Raw genomic sequence first — 22,152 nt, 5'->3', positions numbered from 1 at the left:
AAGTGGAGGTGCTCTACCCCTGCAGCTATGCATCCCCTGCTGGCACTGCACTAACCATGACATCTTTTCTGTCCTGCAGGCCAAGGTCGCAGTGGCAGAGCAGACAGAGAAGGACATCAACATCACCCGCCTGGAGTATGTGCCTGTAGCTGTCCGCTCACAGATCCTCTACTTCTGTGTCTCAGACCTGTCCAATGTGGACCCCATGTACCAGTACTCACTCGAGTGGTTCCTCAACATCTTCCTCATGGGGATCCGTAACTCCGAGAAAGCAGGTACCTGCCCAGAGCAGCCCCTTTGTCTCCTCTTCCTCGCCCCACACTCCTGATCCTGAGCAGTAGAAGCTCAGGCACCTGCAGACTGAAGGCAAACGTGGCCACTTGCATTGGCTTTCAGCATGGTCCACACAGCAAGGGAAGATGTGGTCACATGTCCATTCTCTTCCCACCTCTTTGCTGCTGCCCTGTCTGGCCAGGTGGGAGGGGTGTTGGTGCAGGGCACATGCAAGAGGTACATGCCATCCTGGTCCTGGTGTGGCTCTGATTGTCACTGAGCTGCCTCCATCACAGTCCCTGGGGCAGCTTTCCCTGCCCAGCAGTGTGTGTCAGCTGTGTGTGTGGCTGTGCAGCTGCCATGGTGCAGTGTTGGCTCCCTCCCAGCACCAGGGCTCCAAGTCACAGCCTTGTGCTTTCACTGGGATTTCTGCACCAAGTCTGTGTTTGAGTGCAGCGCCTGTTCTTCCTGGGCAGGGTGTGGGTGTGCCCCTGTGGCCTGGAACCCGTAGCTGATGTGGAGAGCCCCCTCCACAACACTCATGGCACCCACCACCCTTGTCTGGTTGTTGCCTTTTTTCAGACATACTGAAGGAGCGGGTGATAAACATCAACAACTACATCACCTTCAGTCTCTACTGCAACGTGTGCCGTAGTCTCTTTGAGAAGCACAAGCTCATGTTTGCCTTCCTGGTCAGCGCCCGGATTCTGATGAATGAAGGGAAAATTGACATGGTGAGCAAGTCACCTTAGTCCTTGATGGGATCCCATCAAGGCAGCTCAAGCCCAGCATGTTCAGCCCCTAGAATAATGTGTTAGGTGGAAAAGGAGCCTTGTTCCCCGAGGCTGGGGACAGGCTTGGCAGCCTGGTGGGCAAACACAGGGCCTCTGTCTTCACTCAGCTTTTAAACTGTTCCCTGTGTCTACATGCAGAGCTGCCTAGCCTGAATCACCTGCAGCTTTTGCCAGTTTACTGCCAGACTGCTGCAAAGGTTAGTGAGTTCAGAGGGAGCAGGCAGGGTTTAGCAGAGTGGCAGCTGAACAGTCACTATGTTGATCTCACCAGATCCTCCAGTTCACTTACTCCTTGACACCCACACCAGGCAGGACAGCAGCCAGAAAGATACTACAGGATTTTAATTGCCACATGCCTTGGGCTCAGGCAGGTGGGCTATAATCCATGACCACATCCTATCGTGTTCCCAGGATGAGTGGCGGTATCTGCTGTCGGGAGGCGCCATAAAGGAAATGAAGGACAACCCAGCTCCATCCTGGGTGAACGAGAGAGCGTGGGGAGACATCCTGGCCTTGAGCAGCCTGAAGAATTTCTCTGACTTCGACAATGATTTTGCAGCCAACCTTGAAGAGTTCAGGACCATTTTTGACAGCCCTAACCCTCACAGGCAAGTGTCCCCTGCTTTGTCAGCTTAGGTCTACTGCACCTGGCTGTAATGGTGTCCTGGGAGAGCAAGAGGACCCGATACAGCCACAGTGCCAGCTCTGCTCCCAGTGCAGTGCCGTGCAAGGGAGAGGATGAGGCACTGCCTTGTCTCTTCAGGGGTAGCCCTCCCACCCAAGGGCCACACAGTGCCTTACCCAGGAGTATCTGGTGTTTCCCCAGTGGAAGCAGCTCTGGCTCGCCTGCTGATGGTTTCAGAGCTACAGACAACAACCTCAACCAAGGGACTGGAAGATCCTTGTCTTTTCTGAAGCCCCAGTGGCTGCCTGCACATAACTTGTGTACTTCTTGGGGAGCTGATGGATCTGGCACATCCCGCCAAAATGCACCTGATTGCTTTGCAGAGAGCCCCTGCCTGGGAAGTGGGAAACTGGGCTTGATGCCTTCCAGAAGCTGCTGGTTCTGCGGTGCCTGCGGGGAGATAAGATCACCAATGCCATGCAGGACTTCGTGGTGCTGCACCTGGACCAGCGCTTCATTGAGCCACAGGTAACCAGCCAAGAGGAAGCACTGCTGGGCACTGGGGTGGAGCAAGAGGACTCAAGCTTGTGGTCCATCAGCATTTTGCACTTGCAGTGAGGGTGCTTGTGCCTCTCTGCAGCCGCAGTGTTCTTCCCACAGCCGGGAAAACTCCTATGTCTTAGACAAGGGATATCCTTCCCAACGTTCTCCAGTTAAACCAGACTGGGAGGGGACGGATAGTGTAGATGTACAAGGGAAGAGTTTGAATGGCAAATGGGAAAGTGGTTCCTGCCCTAACCCTACTGAATCCAGAGGAGAGATGTACTTGGTCCTTACCAAACATATTTCTGGCCTTGGCACCCAGGAACACGCTGGTGCCTTGGAGGGGAGCTGGAGGCCAGGCGGGGTGACGAGGTGCTGTGTGGGGCTGCTGTGGCTCCTCTGCTCTGACTAACTCTCTGTTTTGCAGACCACTGACCTCTCAGTCGTCTTCAAGGACTCCACTGCCACCACCCCACTGGTGTTTGTGCTGTCCCCGGGCACTGACCCCGCTGCTGACCTCTACAAGTTTGCTGAAGAAATGAAGTTCACACAAAAGCTCTCTGCCATTTCTCTGGGCCAAGGACAGGTGAGCTGCCAGTGCACACCTGGAGCAACAGTGTGTTGCTGGCACTCCCACTGATCTCACCAAGCTCCAAGTAGGTCACACACCATTGGCAGCACATTGAAAACATCCCCCTGCCCCTGGGCCCTTACTCACCAGCCTTCTGCTAGCAGGAAGAGCCAGTTTGGGGTGGGGGCTGCAGCAGTTCCCACTATAGTGCCCTCTAACTTCCTGAATCCATCCACAGTTCTTCCATTCCCTCCACCCTCCCTCACAGGCTTGTAAAAACTGTAAAAAATCTTTGCTGTGCCACCAGACACTGTCCTAGCTCTGGACAGTGGTCCTTCCACCCAGCTGCTCCCTCCCTGTCCAGCTCAGCATGGCATAGCCCACCGTGGGCCAGGGTCTCTGAGCTCTTTCTCTCTGCCTCCACAGGGGCCCCGTGCTGAAGCCATGTTGCACGGTGCCATGGAGCAGGGCAACTGGGTCTTCTTCCAGAACTGCCACCTGGCCCCCAGCTGGATGCCCTCACTGGAGAGACTCATCGAGGCCATTGACCCCACCAAGGTGAGCTGTTTTACTGAGCAGGTGCCTGCTCTGAGGATAACAGGCAGGAGGCTGGAGCCCTGGGAGGAGCCCAGATCTAGTTCAGGCCCATCCACAGGTTCTCTAAAGAACCAGAGGGTCAGTGCAGGAGCAGCTGCAGGGGCTGTGCTTGCACCCTCTGAGCACTTGCTGCCTTCTGGACTTCCAGGTGCATCCGGACTTTCGCCTCTGGCTCACCAGTCTACCAAGTAACCACTTCCCTGTGTCCATCCTCCAGAACGGCTCCAAGATGACCATTGAGCCCCCCCGTGGGGTCAAGGCCAACCTACTCAAGTCCTACATTAGTTTCAGTGATGACTTCTTGAATTCTTGCTCCAAGGTGAGACCCAGGTCGTGCTTTGGTTTGCTGTCCCCACTCCATGCCTGCTCCAGTGTATGGTCTCCACCTGGATGTTGCTCTTCTCCAGGCATAGATCTTCCTCCTCATTAGAGCACCCATGGGACAGAGAAGGGCTGGAGGTATTTCTCATAAACTCCCATCTACTCTGTCATGAGCCACTTAGAAGTTTTACTTTGAGAAACAGCAGTAACAGGCTTGGGAGGGCCTGGCATAAAGCACTGGCAGCTCTCTTTAAGCAAGGAGTGGGCCATGGCCTTCCCCAGCACAGCAACCTGACTGAAGTTTCCCCCTCTCCAAGCCCCAGTTGGCACTACTGAATTGGCACATCTCCTCTGCCAGGTCCCATCAGATCCTGGCTCCAACCAAGGATGCCTCCTCCCAAACTAAGCAACTCCTCTCCCTGCTTCCCTGCCCACAGGTCACTGAGTTTAAATCCTTGCTGCTGTCACTTTGCTTCTTCCATGGGAACATGCTGGAGAGGAGAAAGTTTGGGCCTCTGGGGTTCAACATCCCCTATGAGTTCACGGACGGAGACCTCCGCATCTGCATCAGTCAGCTGCAGATGTTCTTGAACGAGTATGCAGACATCCCCTACAAGGTAAGAGCTGCCCCTCCTGTGAGGGAACAGGCTCGTGATGCATGAAGGGGTTGGAAAGCCATGGTGGGATCCCTCACAGGTTCTCAAGTACACAGCTGGGGAGATCAACTACGGCGGCCGTGTTACCGATGACTGGGACCGGCGCTGCATCATGAGCATTTTGGAAGATTTCTACAAGCCTGAGGTTTTAAATCCTGACTTTGCCTATTCCGAATCGGGCATCTACAAGCAGATCAGTACCTCTTCTGACCTCAATGTAAGTACTCAAGTCACAAATTGCAGCTCATAGACGCAGGGGGATCATCATACTGCACAGGGGTCTCTCCTCCCTGAAACCCCCTGCACTTCCAGTTCTCGGGGGGAATATAAGTTTGTGAGAACCTGGGATCTTCAGCTGCTCTTGGCCTCACAGCCTGGGTGGATTCCTCTCCAGGGCTACCTCCAATATGTCAAGGGCCTGCCGCTCAACGACAGCCCGGAGCTGTTTGGTTTACACGACAACGCCGACATCACCTTCGCTCAGAACGAGACCTTTGCCCTGCTGGGGGCCATTGCACAGCTGCAACCCAAGACCATCTCACTGGGAGGCCGCAGCAGGGAGGAGGTGGGTGCCCTGATCCCACCAGTGCTCTGGCAGCCAGTGCCCAGTGCGGGCAGTGGCCACAAACACCAGCTGTCAGCAGGTGCTGGGTGCCAGCAGTGGCACTTGGTGTTAGCTCTTCCCCTTCTCAGCAGCCATGGAGCTGGAGTAGAAAGATGCTCACCCACTTGCTGCCTTCCTTCCAGATCGTGGAGGAGACCTCCAAGGACATCTTGGCAAAGCTGCCCGCCCCCATGAACCTGCAGGAGGTGATCCGCAAATACCCACTGCTCTATGAGGAGTCCATGAACACAGTGCTGGTGCAGGAGGTGATCAGGTAAAACCCCTGTGGGATCACATCCCGGGGAGCAGCAGAGATGGGCAGGCCCCTCTCCCACCCACCTTTGGGGAACCTCAGTGCTGAGCATGGCAGTGGGGTTGGCAGCCACTCTAACAACTGTGTTGTGCAAGCCAGGACCTTTGGCTGATCCCTGCCCTGTGGGGACTGATCCATGATCTGCTACTGTCAGCAGTTCAGTGCTGGGGGCGCAGCTATGAGACCCCGTTGAAGAGGAATGGGGCTGGGGGGTTACAGGGAGGAGCTTCACTCGTGTACAGAGCTGTCCATACCCTCTCTGGGCAGGCATGGGCAATAAATCACTGCACAGAGTTGCTCTGCTTCCTCTGCTCTTTCCCTGTAGGTACAACAAGCTCCTGGAGGAGGTTGCTCAGAGTCTGAATGATTTGCTGAAAGCTCTCAAGGGCTTGGTTGTGATGTCCTCTCGACTGGAGCTGATGGCCAGCAGCTTGTACAACAACACTGTTCCCGAGATATGGAATGCCAAGGTACATGCCCCAGCCAGCCCAGCTGCCCACCAGAGCTCACCAAACCAGGGGAATGGGTCACCAGCCACCACCACTGTACTAGGCTGTGTCACATGCTTGCTCCCCTGGCACAGAGATATCTCCTGCCTAGTGCAGCTCACAGTTCTTCCCAGCCCCTGGGCTCCGGGCAGCTGTCACTGACTGTGGCACAAAATCTGGGCTGTCCTTGGCTGCATTCAGCACCTCCCTCTGTGGGTCCCCCACAGGCCTATCCATCGCTGAAGCCCTTGGCGTCCTGGGTGAACGACTTGGTGCAGCGCATTGAATTCCTGCAGAACTGGATCAGCCACGGGATCCCCTCCGTGTTCTGGATCAGTGGGTTCTTCTTCCCTCAGGCCTTCCTCACAGGGACACTGCAGAACTTCGCCAGGAAGTCTGTCATCTCCATTGACACCATCTCTTTTAGCTTCAAGGTCAGTAAATCAGGTGGAGGCTTTGGAATTTTTTGGAATCTGCTCCTAGAAGGCCACAAAGGCAGCAGTTTTAACCCTGACCTGCCCAAGAGGTGAAGCCACCAGCTGCACAGCTGCCTGTGGATCCATCACTCCCTTTGGGCTTGAATATACCCACCCACGCTGCCAGACACCTCCTCAAGGCTGGCAGAGGCTTCTCTGCCTCTCCAGACCTGCTCATGTCCCCCTCCACCAACTCTGTCACAGGCTGCCCCACATGATGTGACCAGCCAAAAAACACAGCCCTGCCCCTCTGAGAGCTGGGGCAGGCTCACCTTTGGCAGTGCTGGCTTAACTAAGAGCAGCTTATGAGGCTCCTTAGGGCTGAGCCCCCAGGGACATGCCTTGCCCAAGGGCCCCATGCCCGCTCCCCTGGCAGGTCATGAAGGAGTCGGTGAAGGAGCTGAAGCGCCAGCCCGACATAGGCTGCTACATCTACGGCTTGTTCCTGGAAGGCGCCCGCTGGGACCCCGCAGTGGGTCAGCTGGCAGAGTCCCGGCCCAAGGAGCTCTACACAGAGATGGCCGTCATCTGGCTGCTGCCCGTCGCCAACCGCAAACCTCCGGAGTCCGGCTCCTACCTGTGCCCCATCTACAAGACTCTCACCCGTGCAGGTAGGTGCCCTAAAGACACATCTCCAGAAGCACAGGAGCTGCAGGAACAGCTTGGAGGGGCAGCCCAGGAGAGGCAGAAGGAGTTCCTCCTGCCATACACTGGCATAGAGTGAGGCACTGTAGGCTGAAGCCATCCAGGGGACAAAGATTTCTCCTGCTGTGGTTGTGGAGATGGAGCAGCCAGGCACTGTGGCTATGCAGCAGTGCCCCTGGCCAGGCTCCCCACAAGCTCACAAGCCTGTTTCCCCCAGCCCTGCTCAGCCTGTCACCTGGCTCAGAGTGGGGGACAGGGGCTCCTGGATGGGGGTCACTTGTCCAGGACTCCCCTGTCAGTGTGCAGCAGCACCACCCCCTTGCTTCCCCCATTACAGGCACACTGTCAACAACGGGCCACTCCACCAACTACGTGATTGCTGTGGAGATTCCTACGGACAAGCCACAGAAGCACTGGATCAAACGGGGCACAGCCTTGATCTGTGCCCTGGACTTCTAGCCAGGAGTCCCACCCACCCAGCCAGCCCAGGAACCCATTGCAGCTGAGGGTCTCAGCCAGGCCGCTGCTCCCTCTCCTCCTGCTCTCTTCCTGTTGAGGTGATTCCTGCCCTCCTCCTATTAAGGTGTGTCAATAAATTGAGCCTGACTCCACCAGCAGCACAGGCACCTGGTGGTGTTGCACCTCAAGTCTTTACACCTCGGAAGAGCTGCTAGCAGGGGAAACATGGCCTGGAGCTGGCACTCGGTGCTCCCAGCCACACACACACCTCTCCTTTGGCTGGCTGTTACAGGATAGCTTTATTCCTTCAGACAGATCCATTATTTACAGCACTTGATATTAGACACAGCAAGAGACAGAAGGATTTTCTTTCCTTCAACAAATACCAAAAGAACTCTTTCATTTCATAGTCAAGATCCGTACACATTTTAAAAAATTCAGTCCTCTCCTGTGGCACCTCCACCACAGGACATCTCTGGAGGGCGGTGCTCACCTCTGACACCTCAGATTTCTGCCAGGCTGCTGGGGGGTCAGGCAGGAGAGCATGTGCAGAGCACTGGTAGGAGGCAGTGGGAAAGAGGCAGCCAGGCTGCACCAGCAAGCTCTGGTTAGCAGCCAGCCAGGGGCTTGGGCAGGAGGAGCTGGAGGCTCCCTTCACTGCTGTCCCCATCCCACCTCCACCACTGCAGCAACCAGCTGCCTCTCCCCATGCTGAGAGGCTTCACTGAGCCACATCCAGCATCCACCCTGGTGCTGTGCCCAGCAGCACCAGGCCACCCTAAGAACCTGGTCTGTTCATACATAATTCATGGAGTTTCTCTAGGGACTGGAACAATCCCTCGTGACCTACAGGCACTGCCAGGGCCACGGGGCTGGTCCCAAGGGGAGCAGCCATGGCAGCAGAGCCATGGGCCACCCCCAGCACCACCACGGAGGGCTGGGCACAAGGCCCAGCTCTAGGGACAAGCCTGCCCACGCTCACCCAGCAAGAGATCTGTCATGCCCACCAGGGAGAAGCTACACTGGGGTGGTATCACCATCCTCAGGAGCCCGGGCAGCACTGGGCACTGGGACAGTGCAGTGGGGGGTGGGTGCAGAAGGGGCTCTGTCCCAGAGCCACCTTGCTCAGAATGGCCAAAGCCTGGGTTAGGACAAAAAATGAGTTTGAGGAAGGGAGGGAGAAGGATAGAAAACACAGACATGAACAGCCCAGGGAAGTACAGAGCTGAAGGCCTGGATGCAGGAGGACACAAGCCACAGCCAGCTGTGGCCAGCACAGCCCCACGTGGGCATTGCCAGCATTCCCACACCACCAGACCCACCACCAGCTGGGTGGGCTCCTTCCTTCCCATCACAGTCCTCAGCCACGGCGCTGAGAAACAGCCCCACGGCATCTGGGCACTGCCATGGCATGGTCAGGCAGCTGGGGCACTCTGGATTGCCTTCTGCTGCAGGGACTCCTCGAGACATATTCCTGCCCTTCACTGCTCAGGTGCAGAGGAAAACCCAATTTCCATTTGTCCCCAGGCTCCACCTCTGCCGAGGGCTTGTCGCTGTGGTCCCTCTTCCTTGGGCAAAGGGTAAGGTAGATCCAAGTGTCATTGCCCAAAGGCACAAAGCCCCAGCTGCTGTTTCTCACAGTCCTGGCTTCCCAGCTACTGGCGCTTGGCTTTGTACGGGCGGGAGCGTTTCCGGCGGTCCGGCTTCCTCTGCTTGTGCAGGCGGCCGATGCTGACCCCCTGCCGCCTGCGGACCGAGATGTTCTGCTCCACGAGGCTGGCCAGCATGCCTGCAGGGACAGCACACAGACATGGGCCTGGAGGGTTGGAATTACCTCCCTCCCTCCCTCACCCAAAACCCAGCAGTGGGCACCTCCTGAGACTATGAATCGAGACACACAGCAGAGACCTGGCTCCCTGGAGTGAGTGCTACCCTGTGTTCCCCAGGCCGGGCAGAAACAGGGAGCCAGGCAGGGTGAGCTTCCCAGGCTCCCAGCTGCTGCTCCCCAGCTGAACCCAAACCCCACTCCCCATCCCCTCAGCTGCACAGCACAGCTCACCTTCCTGGGCCAGCATGGAGATGAAGGTACAGATGAACTCATCGTAGTTGTGGGTTCTCCTCTGGTCATCAATCTACAAAGAGACAAATCCACAAGTGAGTGGCAGGGAGAAAGGAGAGTTCAAGCCTAACAGGACAAAGAACTGGCTTGCCTAGCCCAGCCCACAGGCCAAGGAGACCCGAGCAGGAAGGGACCCACTTCCCAGCCTAGCTTGGGTCAGTGCACAACTGGGACTGTCTCCATCCTCATTCAGATGCCAGCTTTTTCCATAAAGGGCAGCTGGGAAGAGGCAAGAGTGGGCAGGGCAGGAATCCTGCCAGGCCTTGGGGCAGACTGCCCCCTTCCTCCTGTTGGTGCTGATGTTCAGCTGTGGCACAGCCCAGCACTTCACCACCCTCCTCAGTGCTGCCCCAGGGCTGTGTCTGCCCTGGCTGGAGCCCTGCCCCGCTGGGCTGTTTGGTAGTGAGGAAGGAACCCTGAATGCTCCCCATGGCCATTCTCAGCTGGACCACACTCCCTCCATTTTTACATAAAAACAACCCAGACAGAAACCTCTGGGGAGCAAAATCAGCAACACAAACAAGCCATCAACACACCTTGAATTTCTTCCTCTTCTCCACCTCCTCCTTCAGGCAGGCCTCGTAGTTTGCAATCTCTGCCTCCACACACTTCAGCAGCGCCAGCAGCTCCTACCAGTATCAAGCAGACAAAATGTGAGCACAGACCCAGCCACAGCCCAGGAGCCAGCAGGGTGAGCTGGCAGGTGTTCCTCTCTGCACTGGGAAAGGGAGGATTCAACAAAGGAAAAACACATGCCAAGGGAAAACAAAGAGAGATCAGTTCATTGTAGGGAGTTCAGTACGGCAGGTCCCAGGGGAGCTGGGTTCTGCCTCAGCCCCATTGTACCTGGTTCTGGGACAGAGGGAAGGGATGAGTAACACCCCAGGGGCTGCTTCCCCTCAAAAACAAAATCCATAGACTTCCCTTTTGAGTGGCAGTTTCTAGCCAGCTCTCCTCCCCTGGCAAACTTGTGCTGCCTGAGCCTGGTCCTGTCCCTGGCTGGAGGGCACAGACAGGCCGTGAAGTCACCAGCAGGCTGGGATTTGGGGACGCAGGCTCTCACCAGCCCCTGGCCCGGAGGAGAGCACAGCAGGCTGAACGTCTCAGCTGCAGAGACAGGGGCTGTGCCCACTGCTCAGGCAAAGGTCCCCGAGACGACAAGGAAAACCTGCACTGCCCTGTGCCCTGAGGCACGGCTGCGACGACACGCGAGCGGGACAGCGTGCACATGCGGTTCGGTCACTGCCAGCGCCGCTGCGCCTCCGGCTGAGCTCCACGCTCCCAGGGCTGTCGCAGCACAAAACTCACCTTGGGAGAATACTTTTCCCCCCCAGGGTGATCACTGGTCCTGCCAAGTCCCACCTTCTCTTTGCTGTCACTGGCCTCACTGCCCTCCTTCTCCTCCAGTTTGATCGCGACCGGGGCCTCTTCACCGGGTTTAATGGAAGAGGGGGAGCCTTTCCCCCCATCTGCACAGAGGGTAAGGAAGCATCAGGAGCCATCACAAAGGACTGGCACCCACTCCTGAAATCCAAGGACACCTTCCTGTCACTGCAGGGGAGATGCCACCCCCACAGAAGCTGGCAGGCACCTACCTGCAGCAGCCAGTGGGCAGAACACGCCGTCCTCGGTGAGGTGCAGCAGCCCGGAGCTGACGATGGGCCCCAGGTCCCTGACGGCCCGGTTGTAGCGCAGGCAGTCGACACGCAGCAGCCCGTCCTCCTCCCCAAAGAGCACCTTGGAGATGTGGGAGGTGACGGGGCTGGAGGGGCGCGTGGGGTTGGCGGAGCGGATCGGGGAGCGCAGCGGGGAGTTGAAGGCGCTGCCGATCTCGGAGGCGGTGTCTGTGCTCTCGTTGCTCGGGGTGGGAGAGGGCTGGGAGTGGGTGACCACGGCCATGGCAGCACCCCCGCCACTCGTCTTGATGGACAAGGGAATGGAAAGATCCTTTTGAGACTCCTTCAGCTTCTCAGCAAGGACGTTGATGGTGTTGGGCTGGAGGACAGAGAGCTGGCCATCCGCAGCCCCCGCCACATGCTCTTGCTTCACCTGCCCTTTCCTCTTGTACCTGCCCAGGAACACAGCAGGGAAGGTGAGTAGCTGGTAGAAGAAGGTGGGGGCCCAGCACAGCCACTGCCAGCTCTGCATTCAGCAGTCTAGGCTGCCTGTTGGGATGAAACAAGGCCTGAAACATTTCTAGGTCACCCCCAGTGCCACCAGCTTCTCAGGCAGCATACCACCACCACTGACTCCTCAGTCCCAGGGACCCCTACACAGCCAGGGGTTACAGGGTGCTGCGTACCCCTGCTCTTCTTCCAAAGCCCTAAAAGCACCCTTGCTATGACCCCATCTTCCTGACCTGAGAACAGTCTGAGCACACCAACACTGTCACCAGGAGATGAACTGGCAACTGTTCCTCAAAGCCTGATGCCAATACATAGTTACACCCAGGGCAGCTGAAATTCAGGGTTGGTTGTGAAGAGCTACAGAAGGGCTACACAAAATCCAGTGAGTGAGCAGTGAAATAGAGGTGAAGAGGAGAACACAACTATCAGTGCTCAGGAAAGAGATATGGAAGTCCCTGTTGGCAGTTCTGCAAATGTCAGCTCTCTGGCCCCTGCCCTCAGCTCAAGCTGAGGCTGAGTTGGTGTTACTCACCTGATGGCTGAGTTGGTGTTACGAACTTCCTCCTCCTCATCATCATCATAGTCATCCTCATCATCCGAGTACTGCTGGTGCTGTCGGACTGGGACCCGGTTGCGACCCACTCCTGCTGCCAGGTCTTCCTCCTCCTGCAAAACACCATTGCTGAAGGCCTGCTGGCAGTGGGGCCAGAAGGAAGAGCCCAGTGGACACATCCTTGGTCCAGACCAACACCAGGACTCATCCCTTTTGAGAGGAGACAGGGACCCTTCCCCCTGCTCGCTCAGTTGACCCATGTTAACACTAACATCCTTTGCCAGGTCAGTCTTTATTGACTCCCCTTCCAGCCCGGGTTAGTGCCAGGGCAGGCAGGCTTGGGCCAGGCTTAGGCCAGCTGACAGCCACAGTCCCACAGAGCTCCAGCCTACCTGCATGGGGGACTTGGCGTAGTTGTGGTTATCCAGGAAAGCTGGCAGCCTCTGCACGATGGGGTTGGGGTTCCCTGGAGGTGCCCCGTTGATGCCGCACACTGATGTCTTTGGCCCCAGTTTGGCTTTGTTGGATGGGCTCTGCGTGGCCACAGGGTGGCCCTGGCTGGGGGGCTCATCAGTGCCATCTGCCACACAAGCACAGCACAGCCTTTCATCACCAGCACTGTCACCTTCTACTCCCTGTCCTCTTGCCCACCCCACAGAAGAGCTCTTATGCTCCATCACACCATCACCCCCATCTCCAGCTGTCACCAGTGTCCCCAAGCTTAAGCCTCCCACTTTGAAGCTCCACTGGTATGGGGGCCTACCTGGGTGGGTGGTCTCTGGAGTCACAGTCTTGCTGCTGGCTGGCTTTGCCTCTTCAGGAGGTTGAGACTCTTGAGACTTCTGGGTCTGTATCAGCTCAGGCTGAGTTACTCGAATAAGCTTGAAGGCAAATGACAGACAGAAAGTGAATGCTGGATTAGGGTGACCCAAACCACATCCCTCCCATTCCAGCAGTGCAGAGCCTGTGAGGGGGAGCCAACCACTGAGAATCCAGGTGCACAACCGACAGTGCCATGGTGAGCCACCTCCCACATGAGCAGCAAAAGGCCAAGCAGCAAGGCTGGTTATCTTCTCTTCCCACAAGCCATTTCCCAAGGCCAAACAAAATCCCAAAATTCAGGGCCCCTGTAACACAGGGAGATGCTCTACAAACAGCCTATTCCCACCCCAGGCTTGCCCCCCCTCAGGGCCTGGGCTGTCCTACCTGCTGCAAGGCCTCGAGCACAGTCTGACGGTTCATCTTCAGGATGTGCAGTTTGGACTCGTACTTCATCCTGCGGTCGGGCACCACGGCCATCAGGTTGAAGCGGATGTCGTGGTAGGGCTCCCTGTGGGAAGGGCCAGCGGGCTCAGCCGTGGGCCAGCAGTGACAGCCTGTCCCCCAGCACAGGGCAGCAGGCTGCCAGCCCCACCTCCACCTCCTGCCCGGGCATCTAACACCGACACACCCGAGGCTTCTCCCCCAAACCAAGTCAAACCACACACTGGCTGATGAAGCAGAGCAAGGTTGCTTCAGCCACCACACAAAACATCCCTCACGCTCACTGGTGGGGTAAGGTGGAAAGGGACCTGAGGAAGTCATCTGCTCCAGCAGGATTCACCCAGTGCTTGTAACCAGGACCACAACCAGAAAGCTTTTGTGTATCTCCAAGGATGGAGACTCCACATCATCTCTGGGCAACCTGTGCCACTGTTCAGTCACTCTCATGCCCAAGCATCCCAGAGGCCCATCTCAGGGTCAGAAGCACCATTCCTTCTCCTATGGACTCCAGCTAACAGAGGCCTCGTTAGGCCACTCGTACACTGTGCAGCCATTTGCAGGGACTCTGCATCACACAGAGAATGCAGCTTCTCTGTGTGCTCTGTGGGCAAGAGAAGGCAACGAGGCAGAGCACCTGTACATTCTCCACCCCTACTTGCACAGCTTGCTGCTCAGAGACCACAGCAGAAACAATCCAGGGGAAAATGGCAGGGGGCTGGTGCCCACCCCATGGCTCGGGAGATTACCCTGCAGTGGCCAGGCCAATGCGCTCCATGATCACTCTCCTGGCTTTGTCCGTCCATTCCTCGTCCTCAGCCCATGGCCCTGTGATAACAAGACATAGCTGGACTTGGCAGAGAAGGCCAAGGCTCCTGCTTCAGACTCACAGAGCAGATCCTGCCTTCCCCACCAGAGGCAATCCCATGGCTCCCTTACATACAAGGGGGCAAGTCAGCAAGGGGCCCAGGAGGCAGAAGGACTATGTGTCAGCCTGTACACGAAGTGGTACCTTACCAAAGGGCCTGACACACAGAAACTAAGTCCTAGCAAGGATAAATATTTGAAAGGCAGAACTGAGCAGTCATGTTGTAAAAGAAGGGAGTAACCTGGGCAGCTCGCTGGGATCTGTGTTGGGACCTGGTGCCTCAACATGCAATGGTTATTTGGCACAAGGAGAAAGTGAGGAAGAGAAATTGTCCTTGTGATACCACATTATTCCAGAGCTGCAGAAGTACCTTGTGACCCTGAGCAAGTGGAGAGAAAAATGGCAAGGCTGAAAAAGCAATGCAACATATTTAGAAACAACTGCCTTCTAGGCACAGTTCCCAGCACCGTGCACAGGCTCCAAAATGAGCTATCAAAACTCGGGACAAATCTGGGAGCCATCGGAATGATGCTCCACTAACATCAGCTAACACTAAGCGGCAATGAAAAGCAATACATTTGGACACACCAGGGAGCTGTTCACCTGTGTCAACGGGGAGGGGCAGGCGGGCTCTTACCGTGGTCAATGGGATAGACCTTCAGCCCGTCCAGCTCAAAGAGCCGCCCCTTGATGGGGACGTAACTGACAAAGTGAAAAGCCTCCATGGTCCGCACGGCGCTGATCCCGTTCTGCTTCTCCGGCAGGTGCCGCGGCTCCGGCCTGGGGGGGCAAGAGAGGTCAGTGGAGAGTCTGCTCCTCCAGGGAGAGGGACCTGGAGGCACCCACCCCTCACTCACCTGGCATGGCTGTTGTGGGCCTTGGCCAGCTCCGGGGCATTGCCGATGGCATAGCCTTTGCTCTGCAGCCAACAGCAAGAGAGGAGAACAGCTGAGAAGTGACAGGAGGCAAACAAAATGCTTCGCCCACTCCCTCCGTCCATCCACACACAGGACCAGGACAACAATTTCCAGGCACAAACTCAATTTCTACTGAAGAAATTACAGCTCTCAGAGAGAAACATAGACTTCATAATAGGTCTGAATGGAGGAGAAAGGATTTTGAACACAGGGAGTAACATGACAGAAGGCTCAGAGCTGTGCCCAGCCTGGGGACCAAGGCTCTGAGCAAGGCAAGGCAGGGTGATGAGAGAGAAGAGGCAATCCTGCTGCAGTGTGCAGCCACGGAGGGTAGGGAAGGAGCCAGCTCGATAGAGCATCACCCCGAGAGGACAGTGAGAGGCAGAATCACATGCACCAGCCCTGCCCACCCACCCCCTACCTCAGGGCTAAAGCCTTTGGTGAAATCCTTCATGCGGCTCAGCGTGGGGCCCAGGTCAACATTGTTGCAGTTCAGGAGAACGCTCAGCAGGGCATGGGTAGCACAGGAATTGGGGATCAGCTGGAGGGTGACACAAGGACCAGCTTAACCAGCAGGAACAAGGCAGCCCTTCAACAACCCCTCAGCATGGATATCAATTGAAAAGTACTGACAAGAGTCACTTGTGAGAGCAGCAACCCAGTCTTGGCTCTGGATGGAAGGAGGGTGGTCAGTCTCAGCGAGTCACATCGTGCCCCCTGAGCTCACAGCTCAGGCCACAGTCTCCCAGCCCTCACTGCATTCCCTCCAACCTGGAGCTCAGGGAAGACACTCCCAGGAAAGAGGTGCTGCCCCATGACCAGCAAGAGCAGTGCAGCCTCTCAGTACCACCCTGCTTCCCCGAGGTGCCACAGTAGACACCCCCACACACCCTTTTCCCTCACCTGGTGAGCAAAGAACATGTTATTAACGATGTCATCGTCGATCACCGACGTCTCATCCACCAGCGTGGAGACCTTCCGGCGGGATCTGCGCTCCTCAATCCACTTGAACAGGAAGATGAACCCATACACAGGGCTGAGGAGAGAAGTCAGCAGCTGTGGCACCTTGGACCAACCACAGCAGGGGTCTGCCCTGCCCAGCGCCAGAAACCTTCTGTTTCAAACCACAGGCAGAGCAAAGACAGGGAGGAAAAGCAGAACCACCACCCCTGGCACAATCCCCTCAGCCCCACATTACTCCTGTGCTGATGCTCCAGGCTCAGCCAACAATCAAGCTTGAAAACTTTGGGGTTTGACAAGTCTTAAGAGCCTGAAGACAAAGAAAAAGGGAAATTCCTCTCTGGACACTGATTGACCTGCAGAACAGTGCCTGACCACCAAATGACCTCTCCTTTACACCCATCTTCATTCTCAGGAGGAGTTCAGCAATGGCTTTTAAGAAGCAATAGTCTCAAAGCCATTTCACAGCACTGGGACAGGCAGAAATCCCATGCTGCAAGAACACTGGTGGGCACTGCACCTCTCCATGGGGAGAGAGAGACGAATCCCTTGCACTGTGTCCCACACCTGCCCCAAACCTGACAAAACCCTCCTAGTCCATCACATACAGCACTGACCTCCATGACTCAGATGAGCTCACACAGCCCCTCTGAATGCCTAGCAATGAGTTCCCAGGTCCACAGACCACTCCACTTCACAAAACTCACACTCTGAGGCCTCTGACTTACCCTTGGCATTTGCTCTGCAGATCATAAATCTCTTCAACCTGTACTCCCTTGACCCCTGCAGACAAAGGGCAGAAGATGGTGTAAAGCCCACCAGAAAGGATGGGGTAACATCAGGCACAAAACTGACTTCAAAGAAAGGCTTCTTGGACTCACCAAAATCTTCCACCAGGAGTGTGAAAAGACCTGGAAAGGAACAAAACCTACAGGTTACTTCTGTCTGAAGAAGGCAGAAGGAAACCAGCTGCCACAGTCCCCCATAGGTCCCACATGGTCCCAGGCGACAGCACAGCTGGAAAGTCCATGGCAGAGCAGCACCAGGATCACACTGAGTCCCAGCAGCAGGGATGTTGAGTCCTGGCTCTGACTACCTTCATCCCTCCATCCCAATTTATCACCCTCTTCCTCGAGAGGATCTGAACCAGCCCTCTCTTACCACAGCCCAGTGCAGTCAGACCCACCTTGGGCACCCTGAGCCACTGCAGGTGACCGGCCAAGAAGTAAATCCCCACTGTGAGCAGCAGCAGGGAACACCTGAACAGCACACACGCTTTCAACCAGAGGGAAAAATGGTTGAGTAGACCTTAGGAGATTTTAAAGGAAGATAATTTCTGTTCTTGTTAGTGAAAGACAGGCAGTGAAAGGAAAGCAGCTCACAGCAACAGGACTGCAAGGAAGTCCAAGGGCCGAAAGGCTCATCTTCATCTCTCTCTTTCTTGGGGGACCAAATCTAAGAGCCTGTCTCCAGTGACTACAAAATTTCCTGTCCAGGAGGACATAACCAGGGACACAGAGACAACAGCAAGGAGACCAAAGGATTATCAGACATCAGCAACTGAGTGGCAGCTGCCACTGTGATGCCGCAGCAAAGCAGTCAGCCCGATTTCCAGGCAGTCACCCTGCACATGGAGTGAGCGAGCTCGAGACTGGAATAACAAAACTGCTTCTTTATCTCCCACATAAAGGCTGTTGAAAGCCTGGGAGGAAGTCCAGGGAATACCAATAAGAAGGATTAAATCCTGAGAAACGTCCCTGTAAGCAACAGATTTAAGGACCCTGAAGTAAGTAGCTCAGTTAAGAAGTGAAGAGACCCAGAAGCTTCCACACCAAAGTTAAAATTATTAAAACAAGGAGAAAACTTCTGGGAGCAAAAAGTCTTCCTTAATTTAGCAGAAAACTTCTTATTTCTTACAAAATTGTCAATGGGAAGAAATATGTTGCAGAAATAATGTGCTTCAAACCAGAGAGAGCCTGCTCCCCCCGTGCCACACCATCACACCAAATCCCGGCGCCATCCTGGTCCCTTCCAACCCTCCCTTCTTCTCCAATTGCACTACCTCAGCATCCCTGAAACGCACAGTCCTGCTGTTGCCATTGCTCCTGGAACACCCAAACCCCCATCTCAAATTATTTGGGTCACCTGGGACACGTTCTGGTATCCACAAGCACACACAACAAACACCAGCAGCCTGGGTGTTCCCAAGGCTCCCCTCTCCACCCAAACCTGGATCTCCCGACCCTTCCTGACCAGAAAAGCACCCAAAGATCTCAATCCCAAGCCCCATGGCGAGGGCTGGGCAGCTCATGGGATGTGCTGAAGGCTGAGAGCAGCACATTGGTCACTCCTAACAGCTGTCTTAGCTGCCACCTTTGCAACAGAACTGCCACATCCCAAAGAAAACCTTCCTCTGCACCAACAGGTTATCTCCCAGGCAAATCATCCCCCCCAGCTATAAGAATCCAAACCATGCCCTGTCTTCAGCTTTGCTGTGGTGAAGATGGAGTGGATGGGAATGATTTCAGCAGTTCCCAAGCACCAGTAAAGAGGACAAACAGCAGCAAAGCCCAGCATGACTGGGAACAGACAAACAGAATCCTTCACTGAGCACAGGAGACCAGTGTAATTCCAGAGAACCAATTTCCTCACTCACAGCCTCAAAAACTCACCACCCCATCCCACAGAGCAGCTCCTACTGCAGCAACTCAGCAGTGCTAAAACAATACTCAGACAATGCCCCCACCCACACCAGCTCTGGCCCCCAAATCCCAACCTGTGAAACAATTTCAGGACTCCATCACAGAATCCACCTTCTCCAACACAGGAGGGAGATGCCTGTGATCCTTCTGCTCCACTCTGGGCTTTGCAGCACCTTTCCTGGACTCCCTGGGGGAGAGGGTGTAACCCTGCACAGCCATGGCAGGGTGTGACACACACGATGGGGACACCCCCTCATGTACTCCAAGTGACACAGGGTATCCTCAGTCCCCTGAAATCTCCAGCCAAGGCCATTCCTGCAGCACAGGGCATTCCACACACACACCCCCAGCCTGTGTTTCAGCGATATTCCAGGGTGTGTTTGCAAACAATAGGAATGCCTCATGCTGCACCTCACAGTGTTGCAGATGTTTCCCACAGAGACCCCCAGGTTTATCACCCCCCACACACACACACAGTGTCTGGGGCACCACACCCTGTGTACGGGTGCCCCCTGAGCCCTAGCCCCACTCTGAGCCTTCATAGTGCTCCTGCAGCCCCATCCACCCCATCCCTGCCCTCCACACACCTGCACTCCCATAGCCAGCCTGCCCTGCACCCCTTTAACCTCTCCCTGACCCACCCATGGGCTCTGTAACCCCCCACAGTCCCCTTTCCCTGCAGGCCCCGCACCCCTTACACCCTCACCTGCCTTCCCAACCCTCTGCCCCAGGCACCCTCTTGGCACCTCTCCCCTCCCTGCAACCCCTTTCCAGCCTTTGTTCCCATTCCACACCCTCCCACAACTCCTGCTCCTCCTACTTCGAGCCTGCACCCCACAACCCTCCCCAGGCATCTCCCCACACACACAGCCCCCCAAACTTCCACCTGTGCACCCCACACCCTCCAAAACCGCATCCCACACTCCCAGCCCCCCAAACTTCCACCTGTGCACCCGAGACGCCCCAAACTTCCACCTGTGCACCCCACTTCCCCAAAGTCCCACCTGTGCACCCCACATGCCCTGCCCGCCCCTCAGGGCCCGCCGGCCTCTCCCCTACGCACCCCCCCAGCCCAGGCCCCGCTCCCCGCGCGCCCCTCAGAGCCCCCTGGCCGCCGCGGCCCGTTTCTGGGAGCCCCCCCGGCCACCCCCCAGCCCGCCCCCGCGCACCGGGGTCGCTCTCCAGCTCCAGCCAGCCCTTATTCATCTTCCCGCGGGCCCGGCCGCGCCGCCATGTGCAGCCCCTCTACGGGACCCTCCGTCGCTCGCCCCGCCGCGTCATCGTAGCGCGACGCGACGCGCCGTGACGTCACGCGGGCGCGACGCGTGTCCCCAGTGACGCCACGTGGGGCGCGAGGGGGAGGCGGAGGCACAAAGGGACCGGTGGGGGCACCGGGATCGGGGCGGTTCCATGGAAAACGGCTTGTCTAAACCATGCTAGTGTGTTTTTCTTTCTGCCACAGCGTGCAGTGGATGTTCAGAGTTTATTGCATTTAAAATAATGGGGTTTGTCACGACTCGCTCCTCACTTTTCTGCCGACCGATTTACATCGTCTCTTCTCTCCCTTTCCTCACTCTATGCTGCTACTTCTATTTATTAACTATAATAAGTAAACATTATATTATAATAAATATACTGTATTATATGTAATATATCTAATATAATAGATATAACAATATAAGATAATATAATAATATATCATGGTTAACATATTTAGATAATATATATAATAATATACTATACTATAAGATAATATGTACAGTATAAAAACATATATGCTATATTATATATACTATATAAAAATTTAATTCTTTTAGGGAATTTAGTTTGCAGCACTTGTTGCTGAACTTTATTCCTGTGATTCCATACGCACTGTGATACTTCAGTACTTTCTTAGTTCTGCCCCTGTGCCCTTCAAGGAGGATCTGCTTATTGCAACACTTAACAGCACCGCTGAGAGTACAGGCATCTACCAGGATTTGCAACGTCCCAGAACGTTGGAGGGACCCCCTGCGTTGTGCTCATAGCAAGGGCTCCAAAAACGTGCATGTTGGGTGGAAAGGAATAGCAGGCACGATAATGTGGGTGCATCTGCCTGGTGGGTTGAGGGGTTTGTTGTTCTTTTGTTTGTTTGTGGGGTTGAGTGCTGGGTTTTTTAGGGTTGGGAACCAGTATTCTGTCGGACTCGATGGTCTCAGGGGTCTTTCCCAACCTAAGTGATCCTGTGACTCTGTGTTGAGGTGCCACCCGTGCCGGCCCTGCCCTGGCCAGCAGCTCCACTTTCTCCGCCTCAGGAGGCTGGAAGGCTCCCTGGGCGAGCGTGCGCCCCCGCGCTGCACTTCCTTAGGAAGTGAGATAAAAATAGGAGCGGGAATGGCTGTGCCTGTTTCCCCCACCTCCACGGCTTTGTTCTGCGGCCGTTCCCACACACACCCCGTCCCCCGGCGCCCCCCTCACCCCGCTCTGCCCTGGGACAGCACCAAGCCCCAGGTAGGGCTTGTTCCCCTCATGCTGCAGGTGCTGAATCTGCCCATGGATTGTGTCTCCTTCCACCCCCTGGGGGCCTGAGGATGTGTTCCTGGTCGTTCAGCACATGGAAGTTTCCAGGGACTCAGGTCACCTCAGCTGCTGGTGATCCCAAGACAGGCAGTCCTGACAAAATCCCTCCTGCTCCAGCCTTAGCGGTGTAAATCTACCCAGGAGGGCCAGGCTCAGCCATCCCTGAGATTTACTGGGAGGCGCGATAGGCCGTTTGGGGGACTGTTTTCTTCTGGTCTCTGTTCCTGCTCAGTTTGAAGCATTGCTGGCCCTGGTGCCACCTCCAGGTGGGTCCCACAGGAGCTCAGGTTTGGGTCCCACTCACAGCGTGGCCTCAGAACCCTTCTTGCTGCCTCCCCCCAGACGAGCAGCTCATCCCCTGCCCTGTGGAGCTCAGAGAGTCGCTCAGAGGCAGCAGGGCACAGGCATTCCAGCATGGGTCAGTGCAGGCACTGTTGAGCCCTTTAATCCAGGCCCTGAGGAATCAGACTCCTGTCTCTCCTTTCTGGCTCTACACCCAGGTCCCTCCTTGTCTCCACTTGTTGGTTGTCATTCTCCCATGCCCCCCAGGCCTGTGATTATCCAAATCCACGTGCTTGGCTCCAGCCTGGCCCCACAAGTCAGTGCTGCCAGCACCGCTCCCCTCCCTGCGGGACGTGTCCTGGCCTGCCAGCCCCACCACAGCTCTCCCATCCCAGGAGACACCCTGAGCAGGCACCTGGAGCTTGCAAGGGAGCTGGAGAA

At 56.0% G+C, this 22,152-nt stretch overlaps 2 protein-coding genes across 5 annotated transcripts in view; one reads left to right on the top strand and one right to left on the bottom strand.

Moving 5' to 3' along the window:
* The window catches only part of DNAH1 (dynein axonemal heavy chain 1), a 73,792-nt gene extending 66,202 nt beyond the window's left edge, over positions 1 to 7,590 (top strand). For both annotated transcript variants that reach the window (XM_051811373.1, XM_051811372.1), the window contains exons 65-79: positions 80 to 275; positions 856 to 1,007; positions 1,479 to 1,675; positions 2,076 to 2,220; positions 2,663 to 2,821; positions 3,233 to 3,364; positions 3,552 to 3,722; positions 4,162 to 4,341; positions 4,421 to 4,597; positions 4,775 to 4,945; positions 5,128 to 5,258; positions 5,623 to 5,767; positions 6,013 to 6,219; positions 6,638 to 6,872; positions 7,244 to 7,590. In XM_051811373.1, coding sequence (XP_051667333.1) covers positions 80 to 275; positions 856 to 1,007; positions 1,479 to 1,675; positions 2,076 to 2,220; positions 2,663 to 2,821; positions 3,233 to 3,364; positions 3,552 to 3,722; positions 4,162 to 4,341; positions 4,421 to 4,597; positions 4,775 to 4,945; positions 5,128 to 5,258; positions 5,623 to 5,767; positions 6,013 to 6,219; positions 6,638 to 6,872; positions 7,244 to 7,365 — 2,520 coding nt within the window. In that variant the 3' untranslated portion in view covers positions 7,366 to 7,590. The remainder of the gene's footprint in view (positions 1 to 79; positions 276 to 855; positions 1,008 to 1,478; positions 1,676 to 2,075; positions 2,221 to 2,662; positions 2,822 to 3,232; positions 3,365 to 3,551; positions 3,723 to 4,161; positions 4,342 to 4,420; positions 4,598 to 4,774; positions 4,946 to 5,127; positions 5,259 to 5,622; positions 5,768 to 6,012; positions 6,220 to 6,637; positions 6,873 to 7,243) is intronic.
* Positions 7,591 to 7,639: 49 nt separating this feature from the next.
* Positions 7,640 to 20,185, bottom strand: BAP1 (BRCA1 associated protein 1). 3 transcript variants are annotated; one of them, XM_051811415.1, is made up of 17 exons: positions 20,040 to 20,185; positions 17,050 to 17,079; positions 16,897 to 16,951; positions 16,112 to 16,244; positions 15,630 to 15,749; positions 15,149 to 15,210; positions 14,929 to 15,071; positions 14,173 to 14,251; positions 13,370 to 13,493; positions 12,927 to 13,044; positions 12,556 to 12,743; positions 12,143 to 12,276; positions 11,080 to 11,552; positions 10,793 to 10,953; positions 10,021 to 10,113; positions 9,425 to 9,497; positions 7,640 to 9,154 (listed from the first exon to the last, which is right to left on the bottom strand). In XM_051811415.1, exons 1-17 carry the CDS (start codon positions 20,074 to 20,076, stop codon positions 9,021 to 9,023), a joined length of 2,157 nt encoding a protein of 718 aa, XP_051667375.1. In that variant the 5' UTR covers positions 20,077 to 20,185; the 3' UTR covers positions 7,640 to 9,020. The 3 variants fall into 3 exon arrangements, with proteins under 3 accessions (XP_051667375.1, XP_051667376.1, XP_051667378.1); XM_051811416.1 differs by having other exon boundaries at positions 10,847 to 10,953; positions 20,040 to 20,184; XM_051811418.1 differs by lacking the exons at positions 16,112 to 16,244; positions 16,897 to 16,951; positions 17,050 to 17,079; positions 20,040 to 20,185 and having other exon boundaries at positions 15,149 to 15,337; positions 15,630 to 15,719.
* Positions 20,186 to 22,152: the final 1,967 nt, after the last annotated feature.

This window comes from Manacus candei, unplaced genomic scaffold, assembly GCF_025592945.1.
Source record: "Manacus candei isolate 608988 ecotype Guabito, Panama unplaced genomic scaffold, ASM2559294v1 h1tg000082l, whole genome shotgun sequence".
NCBI classification, from domain to species: domain Eukaryota; kingdom Metazoa; phylum Chordata; class Aves; order Passeriformes; family Pipridae; genus Manacus; species Manacus candei.
Note: the sequence above shows the minus strand (reverse complement) of the source record. Positions and strands in the feature narration are given on the sequence as shown.